This window comes from Corylus avellana, chromosome 7, assembly GCF_965113065.1.
Source record: "Corylus avellana chromosome 7, dhCorAvel1.hap1.2, whole genome shotgun sequence".
NCBI classification, from domain to species: Eukaryota; Viridiplantae; Streptophyta; class Magnoliopsida; order Fagales; family Betulaceae; genus Corylus; species Corylus avellana.
The window spans coordinates 8,143,714-8,155,073 of record NC_142496.1 but is presented as its reverse complement, the minus strand read 5'-3'; the positions used below and the strand labels follow the sequence as shown (position 1 = coordinate 8,155,073).

Genomic DNA, 11,360 nt, shown 5'->3' with positions numbered 1-11,360 from the left:
ATGTGTTGATAGTGGATTTAATATTTACTCACTGAGTTAAAGATTAAAAATTCACTCGTAACCTATGCAGATGGATGGCCGGACATATAATCCTAATTACCCAAAAATGATAGTTAACTTAACCCTATGGGACCATTATTATTATTATTTTTTCTCTTTATAAAAGGAATCATTGTTAATTAAAAAAATGGTTGTTTTTAAGGGAGTAGAACACAAAGGCCGAGCATGGACCCACCACAGGAAGCTTTAGAGCGAAGACATCCTTTGAGTCAAATTTAGAGCTTCTCACATGATTGCTACTATTTGGCCTAATGAAATGCTAGAACAGTAATCCCAATACACTGATATGATTTTTGACCTTGTGATTGATTTTTATTGTAGGGCCCTCTCAAATGGTGTTCACACTAACCCACAAATCTGACTTTTTGTAGACTCTATTTGATGATTTGGTTGCTGGTGCCCCCCATTAATACATAATTTAACTCTTCCTCGGCCTCTAATGGCTACACAAAAGAGACAGACGGGGGGAGGGAAAGGGAGAGGTTTAAAGACCTTTCTCTGATAAGTGATAAGTAAGCATCAGCCTTAGCTTAAAAAAGCACAAAGAAAAGAAGAGAAAAGAAAAGAAAACAAAAGAAAGCAAAAGTCTAGTGAAACACAGATTCCAGAGAGCCTTCTCTCAGGCTTTTGCTGGTTGATTGATGATGGCATATACCCACGATCCCAACAAGAAGACAAACCATAGCCCACCTAACAAACCCCGTAAAACAAGAAAAAGAGAAGAGAATTCCATCACTCTCTACACAATTTTTTTATGGAAAAATAAAAAACAAATGGAAAACTAACCAACAAAAAACTATTCTTTTCTCTCCACTAAACTCAAAAATGACTTCTTCTCTTCCCTCTCTCTCTCTCTTTCTCTCACTCTAAAAGCTTTAATGACATCTTCTCATATTCCATAATCCATTATTCCTTTCTTGACTCTCTCAAAACCATCCCATAGACACGAAAAACACATACTTTTTCTCTCTCTGAGACTCACAGAGTGTATAGAAACCATGCCTGTGCTTGCAGCAGAGGCCTCATCTATGGGAGAGCAGAAGAAATGGAGGAGACCCAGAAGTCAATTCCACCAACCCATTTCGGAGACAGATCCTCCGAGTCCAAACCCGCAAATCCCTTCCATTATCCAATCTACTCGCTGCAAATCCACCATCTCTTCCTTCCTGCTCTCCACCTTTTCCTCCACCACCACAAACGAAACCACACCCACTACCAATAGTGGCAGCAAGAAAAAGAACAACTTTGCCTCGGCAAAGTTTAGGGGCATGGGGTGCACGGCCTCGGCGTCGCAGCAGGTGTCGGTGCCGGCGGTGATTCGGGGCTCGGCGGACTGGGAGGGCAAGAAGAGTAGGAAGAAGAAGAAGAAGACGAAGATTAAGAACTTTAGCAGCAACAACAACAACAACACTAACAATAAGGACAGGGAGAGTAATAAGACCCATCATGGAGGAGTGGGAGATGGGTCTAATTCTCTGAATTGTATGGATGTTCAAGATGTTTGGTGTGGTCCCGGAATTGGGTTTTCGCCGGAGGATTGCGTAGTGGCGAGGAGGAATGCGTCCTCTGGAAGGGGCAAGATTGATGGGGAGAAGATGAGTCATAGGGAGGTACCATTCTTATCATCCTCATTCTCTCTCTCTCTCTCTCTCTCTCTCTTTCTTATAACAATAGGTGTGGATGCTGAATTTTATAGGATATAGATATTTGTGATTCCCTATTATTTATTTTCTGTATGTGTAGTTTTTTTTTTTTTTTTTTTGGGTGGGGATTGGATATCCCTTTTTTGGGTTTTTGGTGTCGATTTTGTAAACTGAATTGGCTATTCCTTAGGTGCCTGACCTGGGTTTGCTGCATAAATGGTGGTCTTGATCATTATGCTGTTTAATCTAGATTGCTTCTTTGTTTTTTGGTATGTTAATTTAGCTGTCTACATCCACTAGTGTTTCTTTGCTTCCTATTCTGAAGAAAATAATTGAAAAGAAAAGAAAAAGAACACACCTTTGTGGCCGAACTCAATCATCCAAATGAAGGGACTTTTTTATATATACAAAACCCATATTTTTTTAACCAACAGCGGCCTGGGAGTCGCCTACTGTAAATACTCCTGAATTGACAAATTATTCAGTCTTTGCAATAAAATTGCCTTGAGATTTTTTTTGTCCCCGAATTCTAGGGTTAATCCTTATAGATTCAAGGGTTTATCACTTTGCTGCGCCAATCTCGGTTCTTTTGGAAGTCCATTTTTTAATTTAATATTTGTTCTTTCTTATACGTTTGTTCTGTTCACCAATAAATTTAGTGGCTGCCTATTTGTTAGTGAAACATTTTAGTCGGGGTTTCTTGAATTTTTTTAAGGGCACCCTTCTTTTCTTCAAATATTTTTAGCAATTTCATATTCCTCAGCGGGTCTTACTTTGTGTAGGAAAACTTTTCTTCCTTGTTATATGGAACTTTGTGATGTTTTCGTTGTTTAGTAGTTGCCTTGACCTATATGTTATTGTCTCTGTCAGTTACTTATCAAAAAAAAAAAAATGTTATTGTCTCTGTCAGTGTGATGTTCATGCAATTAAGTTACTATTATTTTCTTTTTTGTATTTTTTGGGGCAATGCGTGTACGTATGAAAGTTGCATAGTTATAGACGCAAACTGTATTCTTTCTTTAAGTTTTTGTTTGTGCCACGCGTTATGTTAAGACCCCACCTAAATTTGTTTATTAGTTGCCTTGAACTTTATGATAATCGCTTCAGTGGTTGAGTTAGAGCAGGGCATTCTATTATTTTCTCTATAAATTTGTTTATTCATGAGTTGAAGATATGCTTTTTATCAAATGGTTTCTTTTAAGTTTCTCCATGTTGGGTTTGTTTTGATTTTGCTTGGTTGCGCTTCATCAATCTTTGCAGCGTCCTTTCTCAAGGCGAGCAGTGAACCCTGAACCTATATCATTTCTGGATTCTGACTCTGACTATGTACCTACGCTCCATGGTTCGGAAGTATTTGGAACTAGGTATTACCGGCATGCTCGCCATCCTTCTCCCGAGGGCCTTGCTGAGGTCTGTCCATGATCCATATATAGTTCTTTTAATATGATTCTTGGGGGTGTTGATTTTTGTTTACTCTACCTATCACACTCACACTCTCGTGAGCCTTACTTTTTGAGTTGATACAATTGTCACAGCTTAATTTTGATAGTTTGGGATATTGTTGCAAGTAGTTACTTCAATTAAATTCTATGCGGTTATTGTTATTGTTTTGGCAGGTAAACTGTACAGCTTTGATAGTTTGGGTTTTACATGAGGGTAAATATCTATAAAACAAATGTATTTTAGTGGTTTAATTGTTAATCACTTATTTGTGAGCAGAATCTCACCAGAAGTTGCTTAACCTAAGTTAGAGATGTTGCTGTTTAATCCACACCAGCATCTGCCTTCTCATGGAAAGCTCTTTACATGTGATTTCTTTTGAATTATATTATTTGCTGAAAGAGCAGCTCTCCAAGTTGATTATTATTATAATTCTTGGGGATGCTGGTTTATATTTTATTCTTGTCATACTATCTCTTCTCTCTCTCTCATGCTTTGCTTATTCAAGTTGATAAAGAATTGGTACAGCTCAATTATTGTAGTTTGGAATATTGTTGTTAGTAGTCAGTTTCCGGTATACAGTCCATGTAGTTGTTGGGTTTAATTTTGGCAGGTAAGTTGTGCAACTTTGATTTATATATAATGAGTTCCCAAGTATATAGAACTTGAGTGTATGTAGCTATCTAAGTTGGTTTAGTGGATAAATTGTTTATCTATTTTTTCAATATTCCAGTAAAAATTCACCAGAAGATGCATGTAAATTGTAGATGCTGTGTTATTTTTGCCTGCATACACCTCATGCAAAGCTCTTTAGATGTGATACTTTTGAAAATTTTTATTTTTTCAAAAAGCACCCCCTGCAGTTTATCACCACCATATTTATTAGTTTCTCTTGAATTCAATCTTGATGCACTTTATCAGCTTCCATCAAATAAATGCCTTTTGCACCATAGACTCCCAGGAAGCTTGTAAAATTTGATTGATATTTTATTATCTATAGGAAAATAAATGGTATCAAAGCAAAAAAAAAGGAAAAAGAAAAAGTAGGGGATATCACTTGTCAATGCAAACAAAAAGAAGAATGTGCTGAGAAGTAAGCCCTAGAGTTGGTTCGCCCATTGGATAATATCTTCCTAGGTTATTTATGGACTTCTTGTATCATGGACTTTTTTGATCTCCAATGTACTATGATGATAATATACGTCTTTTCACAAGTTAATGCTAAAACTTTGTTAGAGTAAACCTGGTTGTGACATACATTGGACTCAAGCTTTGTGAAGGAAATGATTCCAAACACAAGCAGTCTGTTTTCTTTTTTTTTTTTTGGGGGGGGGGGGGGGGGGGGGGACTTCACTTAGCCCTAGCACTTAGCCCTAGCGCTTTTGCAATCTTTCCCCTAAACTTAAAAAACTCTCAATTTAGTGTATCAAACTTTAAAAAATTGCAATGTTACCATTCCGTTCGAGTTTTTTGTTAAGTCCTAATGGAGGACTCTAAAATACTCAAAATACCCCTGTTTAAAATTAAAAAGTAAAAAATTTGCCATTGGGCTGACCCAGCCAAGCCTTGGGTTCCATTTTTTTTTTTTTTTATAGAATTTTTTAATTATTTAAAAGTACAGGAGTATAAGAAATATTTCTCATATACTTTGTTTGAGCTAACCCCAAACCCTAACGGTGGGGTGACATTGTAAATTTTTTATAGTTTGATACACTAAATTGAGAGTTTTCAAAGTTTAGGGGGATGATTGCAAAAGCGCTGAAAGTTCAGGAGGGTTAAATGAAGTTTTCCCAATTTTTGTCTTCAGTGAGCTATTAGGATATAATAGTTTCACAAGTGATAGAAATGTCTATGTCTAGTTTGATAAACTGACGATACTGATATTTTATTTTAGAATAAAATCCTGAGAAATTGTATGAGGTACAAATTGAGAGTTGGGCAAAGAATTTGGCTTATAGGATGAATCTGATCATCATCTTGAGGTATATCATGTATGAAAAGGGAATTTATTACATATCCTTAAAACCGAGTTGACTAATTGGTTTCCTGTCTATAGTGAACGTTTTAGGTCTTATGGTGGTTTTTACACAATATCATCACTGGAAAAGAGATAAGGAGAAGGATTTCCTTGGATATATACAAAATGCATATAATGCTTTTTGGTGAGATTGGTTACTGGCTTATGTTAAATATTCATATCATGAAACTAAAGTCTGATAACACATTGCATTGCCAGCTTTCAACTATTTTTTAAATCAGGAATGATCTTCGATATATGATACAACTTGCTATGTCTAATGCCTAAGTGTGAGTAATTGCATATTGTTTTTTCCAATACTATTAACAGAAAGTAGAAATTTTATTTATAACTCAAAACCACATTTCATGTTTGTCTTTAATGCCATCTCGTTGTAGTGTTTGACTCAATAAAATTTGTGTTAGCAGTTTGAGATGCGAAAGTTTATTATATTCATTCATTGTATGCTTTTAGTTACCAATGTTGTTTCCATTGGTAATGATCATGCACATAAATCTTATAAATTAGCTAAGAGATGAATTTATTAGGAGACAATGGTCAATTGGAACTAGTAGTTTGTCCTTAAAATTAGAATCAGAATAAACTTTGCTTCATAAGTAGGTTTCCTGTTTAAGTTCTTTTAAGCTCCGCGAGAGATCATGAACTTATCTTTAATTTGTTTCAGTAAACTAATTTGTGTCCCCAGAAGTCTCTAGGATTACTGCTTTCAAAGTGGAAGGAGTTTTTGCATATAACTAGTTGTTGTAGGAGCTTTCCGTCAGAAATTAATTTCCAAGAATAATTCAAAGTAGAGTTGTTGTTTGTCCTAGTTGCACATGTATGCGAATTTGAAGAAGTAATTCTGGTTATGGAATTTTTCATTTTATTTTTTTGCATAAAAAACATTGAATATAAAAAGTGATAGTGGCATTCAGTTTGAATGTGTGAAGATGATCCTGGTTAAGGACAATTATGAATTTAAGTCAGCAATATGTTTTTTTAAGTGGCATATGTGTTTGTCATTATGTCTAAAATGATCTGGGAGGCTTAGCCAGTTGTTTTTCTCATTATTGAATAGTTTTGGTGTTTGGTAGAAATTATTAATAAACAACTTTACCTGATAGCAGCGGATTAAGGATGTGCTCGACTGAAAGTATGACTTGGATCTTTTATCGTGTCACTGAAACTGATAGTAAAGAGGCATTTTTGTAAATAATATTGCTTTGTCACTGCCATAAGTAGCTTGAATGCGTTGAATGTAATGGAGGTTATTTTTTTGGTTCAATTCTATAGATGGATTGGTTCTCCATCATAGGTAAACCCATTGTACCTGTTATGGTGTCTGTATATATCTTGTTCTATCTCTCTTTGCTATAGAGTTATATAAATTGTTACTCTTTAGGCTCAGATTAAAATTATGGCTTCTAATGAATATAACACGTATTTTTGTGAAGTAATAAATTTATGAGGTGAAACTTCACCTTATATGTAACCGTACTAGGGCCAAGACTTGTATTTAAATCAGTGCTGGATGGTGCAGATTATGATGCTCCAAAATAGTCTGATAATGGGGGGAAGATTTGACATACAAGATCGATATAGAGACCTGAGACTTGATGTAGATAATATGACATATGAGGTGTGTTGTTTTTCTCTTATAAACTCCATCTTCAATTTATGTCCTTTTCCCCTTGTGCTTTGGCCCCCCCGAATGTTAATAATATCTGTGTCGATTTCATCATGTGCATTCTATCATGATTCCCAGGAATTGCTTGAGCTCGGTGAGAGAATCGGCTATGTGAGCACTGGATTAAAAGAAGAGGAAATAGGCCGTTGCCTCAGGAAAACTAAGCTCTCACTTATAAATGATCTATCAGCACATTTATCTAAGCAAGTAGATAGAAAGTGCAGCATTTGTCAGGTTAGTTTTGTAATAACTTGTCCGTTTTTGATTCTTGTTCTTCTCCATTGAATCCATCTCAAATCATATTTGTCCATATAGGAGGAATATGAAGCAGATGATGAGATGGGTAAGCTGGATTGTGGACACGGCTATCACATACAATGTATACAACAATGGCTTGGACAGAAAAATTGTTGCCCTGTCTGTAAGGCGGAAGTGCTGGCTTGATGCTAAGAATGGTGACAGACTAGTTGCAACTTCCTCAATGCCAGAGGCTTTTGGACACTGCTTCTCTTTTTACCCTCTCTATGGTGTATAGATTTCATTTCCTCCAATACATGATCCAGAATTGATTCTTTGGTGTGAAGCTTCGGCCCCCCCCTATTTGCTTGTTTTGATACAATGGGCTTCTTTGGGCGATTTAGCAGTTCCATGTTAATTGAAATTATCTGGAATTTAATACGGATCATTAATATCATATCTTAGGTTACACATTTTTTTGTTGTTCTATGCTTGAGTTGCAATGCCTTACGCTCAATTCTGTTGTTTTCGAATGCAAAAGAAGTGGTTTATATAGGATGTAGCTTAATATATGAAAGCTTTATCTGATGAGATTGTAATTCAAGTGAAGATTACTAATTATTATCCAAGGAATTGGCAGTTTCTAGGAGGTAGGAAAGATTGGTGTCAAATTATTATCCAAGGAGTGGTTCATATAGGGACAAAAAGTGATGGTGAAATCTCATAGTGGGTAGTTTCTAGGAAGTAGGAATGATTGCTGTCAATATATTATGAGATGGTGTCTGATTGTGATTGTCGTCTAGGCATGCCTGATTGTGACTGCCTTTGAAAATATGCACATATACACACTCTCGTGAATTCAATCAAGTCAACGAAAATAACAGTGCTTTTAGGAAGGAAAACACAAGCTTTGATTGAGAAATTATCTCTTGGGGCCTTGGACTCTCAAAGAACCAAGAAAAGAGCCCCATTTTCTTCCTCCCTCTTCTCCCCTGCACTCTTTCTCTCTCTCTCTCCCTTGCATGTTTCGGAGGCTCTAGATGACCATATGGTTGCTAGGGTTCCTTTATACGCCTTAAATAAGCCCCTTCTTGTAAATTCCAGACTTATATAAATCGCATGATATCTGTCATTGATAGATTAATGATAGAGCCCAGGGTTTCAATTTTTATATGACGTGTCTTTGCGCTTCACCAATTAATTAGCTAGTTTTCTATTAACTATTAAGTCTGCAATGTTCTATCACTTAACAATCATCAGCTTGACCATCAACCGATTGGTAGGGTTTTGCTGAGTTAAACTGATTGATCACTAGGGTTTCTATTTTTATATGATTGATCACTAGGGTTTCAAGTTTTATATGACATGTCGTTGCGCTTCGCCAATCAATCAGCTAGTTTTCTATGAACTATGAAGTCCGCAATGTTCTAAACCTAACAATCATTAGCCTGACCATCAATTGATTGGTAGGGTTTTGCCGAGTTAAATTGATCGATTGGTACCTTCATCGGTAGATTGGTTCGTGTCAAATTTCCTGTTAGTGTTGTCAGGGCCTATTTTTCCTAATGTCCACATCATTCTTTGTCCCTTTTTGATTCTCTAAGTCCCCATGAATGTCCTCTTAGCCTTAGTAATAAGGTAATAAAATTAAAGCTCTGATCATAAGTGATCTTAGAAATGGCCCACAAGACTGATAAAATTTGGAAAAAGTACAGATACTATTCTCAAACTATTATTTTATTGTCAATGTCTCCTCAAAACTACCAATTGTGTCGATGTCTCCACCTAAACTATATAAAAAAAAAATGTCAATGTTCCTACAAGTGTCAGTTACTCGATATTTATCGTATCATGTCCGGATTTTATTGTCCGACCCATATATCACGAAGCCACCCTGTTCATGACATATCTCCTCCGTACTACTCGATGGATTTGCCTAGATACAAGTATGACAAGAATAATGCCCAAAAATTGTCATTGTTATGGTTGTCCTAATCACACTCACAACCAAAAGGAAGACAAAGGCATGAAGATTGAGGAGCAAGAGCTCGCTGTTGCAAAGAAAGGAAGTAATTCTCTGGTTCCTGTTCAGATGAAAAATTATCTATATCCAATTATGTGGATTCCACAAGGATACATGAAAAACAAAGAAGATAGAGAGCCAGTTGAATTAAAGGCTGCAGAGCTTGAAAATGCTGTGTTTGTGCAAAGAAGCCTCCGAGAGTTTGAAATCTAATGAACATGAGGTCGTTTTGACATGAAAACCTCAACAGTGGTGGAGCTAGAAAATTATCATTGTAGGAGTTGAACTAAAAATATGATGAATACAATTTAAAACAAGAATGAAGTAATTTATCACATAATATGCGTATCACAAAAAAGTATAGCTATAAAAAGTTAATAAATATGTGTTAAAATTGACATATTAGCAATGTAATACACCTCATGAAGAGGAGGTCATTAGTTCGAATCCTCCTTCCCCCTACCCTTGTGTGTTAAAAAAAAGCAATGTAACATGCTGACACTAATACAAAAAAGTGTTTAAAACTGTAGTCTACATTCTTTTAGAAAAACAAAATCATTAAATATCAAGTTTGAATTGATGAAGCTCTTAACAATTTCTCTTTTAATATAAACAACTAAAATATTTGCAATAAATTCATTATCTATTTTATTGTGAAGTCTTGTTTTAACAACTTTAATAGTTGAAAATACAAGTTGAGTAGTTGCTGTAAACATTAGAAGAGTCAAAACAAAGTGAATTAATCATCTAGATATATAACTCTCTTACAATGTTTTTGTTTTTGATACGTATTAGCATGTGAATGGAACATGTTAAATGCTTACAATTTTTAATTCCATTTACATGCCGATATGTGTCAAAAAAAAATTATTAAAAAAAAGTTGTAACAATATTGACCATATTACTATAAGATTCAAGCTCATATAAAGTTACTGTTTATATATAAAAATAAATGCAATGCATCATATTTGCATAATTCATTGTAAAAAATAATTTGGAAAAAAAAAAAAATAGATGAGGCTTATTATGTAGAATTCTTTCCATTTTAAAACTCTCATGATAGTTTAGATACTCAGAAAACCATTGTTCTCTCTCACTACTTAATCATATGGAATTTGTACAAAGGACCAAAGTTTCTTATTCCCTTCGAAATGTTAGATTTTAGTTAAAGGTTACAGTTCTTTTATTTATTTTTTGGTTGAATATTTTGAGTAATGAGAGGAGTAGATGAGAGCATTAGATAAACCTCAAGCCCACCTCACAATACCATCAAAAGTAGCTTACGTAACTAACATAGGGCTAAGAATTTGTTTGGAATTGCTTTAGGGAGAGTAAAAAAAATGAGGTTGATACGGATACAACACAAACCCAACTCATGGCCAACTTATCTCCTACGTGTAAAAAAAGTTTGAATTTTAAACCAAATAAATTTTCTTTTTTCCCAAATTTTCAGAATCTCAAAATCTTCTTTATCAATTTTTTTTTTTAAATGACACGTAAAAGAGAAATTGGCCATAAGTTTGATTTATGTTGTAACCTTAACATTTTCTTTTTTTTTAAAAAAAAAAAAACTTTCGATACATAGAAAGTTGTGTTAAACAAAAAGTTTATGTATTTGGTAAAAATTTAAAACTACTTATTTGACTTTTTTACCCTAAAAATTGTCAAAACGCATTTTTCAAAAAAAGTTTAAAATTGAAGTTTTTTTTTTTTTTTTTTTTTTTTTTTTCAAAAACACTCATTTTGACTTTAAAAACTTTAATTATAATTCCAAACATGCTTTAAGAGTCTAGGAGCACTAGCATCAATTTTTCTTAGAGGAATGATAGAGACCCAACTTATAAAAAATAGAAAAAATGTTTGAAGCAACCCTATCTATTTTTTGTCTTTCTTTTATTTGGTATTTTTAAAAAAATGAAAAATGGTATTTTTTCATAATAATGTCATTTTTTTTAAGAAAATGTCATTATTATGAAGAAAAATACTATTTTTTATTTTTTTTTAAATACTAAATAAAAGAAAGGCAAAAAATAGATAAGGTTGCTTTAGACATTTTTTTCCATTTTTCTTTTTTTTTTTTTTAAAAAAAAAGAAGGCAAAAGTTAAACTTTTATTAGGCAAAAAATTTGGGGCTTTAGCATTTCTCTTTTCCTTATATAGTCTTAAGAGAATCAAGCTACTTTTTTATTTTTCGAGAAAGCTTTGTAACCCCATAAACTTTTATGGCTTTTGCCATCGTTATAATTACAAGAA

General features: G+C 34.3%; 1 protein-coding gene across 1 annotated transcript; it reads left to right on the top strand.

The window, feature by feature from the left end:
• Positions 1-695: 695 nt before the first annotated feature.
• Positions 696-7,571, top strand: LOC132184179 (RING/U-box superfamily protein). The gene is made up of 5 exons (XM_059597705.2): positions 696-1,670; positions 2,964-3,113; positions 6,701-6,799; positions 6,926-7,081; positions 7,163-7,571. The coding sequence occupies exons 1-5, from the start codon at positions 1,059-1,061 to the stop codon at positions 7,289-7,291; spliced, it is 1,146 nt and encodes a 381-aa protein (XP_059453688.1). The 5' UTR covers positions 696-1,058; the 3' UTR covers positions 7,292-7,571.
• Positions 7,572-11,360: the final 3,789 nt, after the last annotated feature.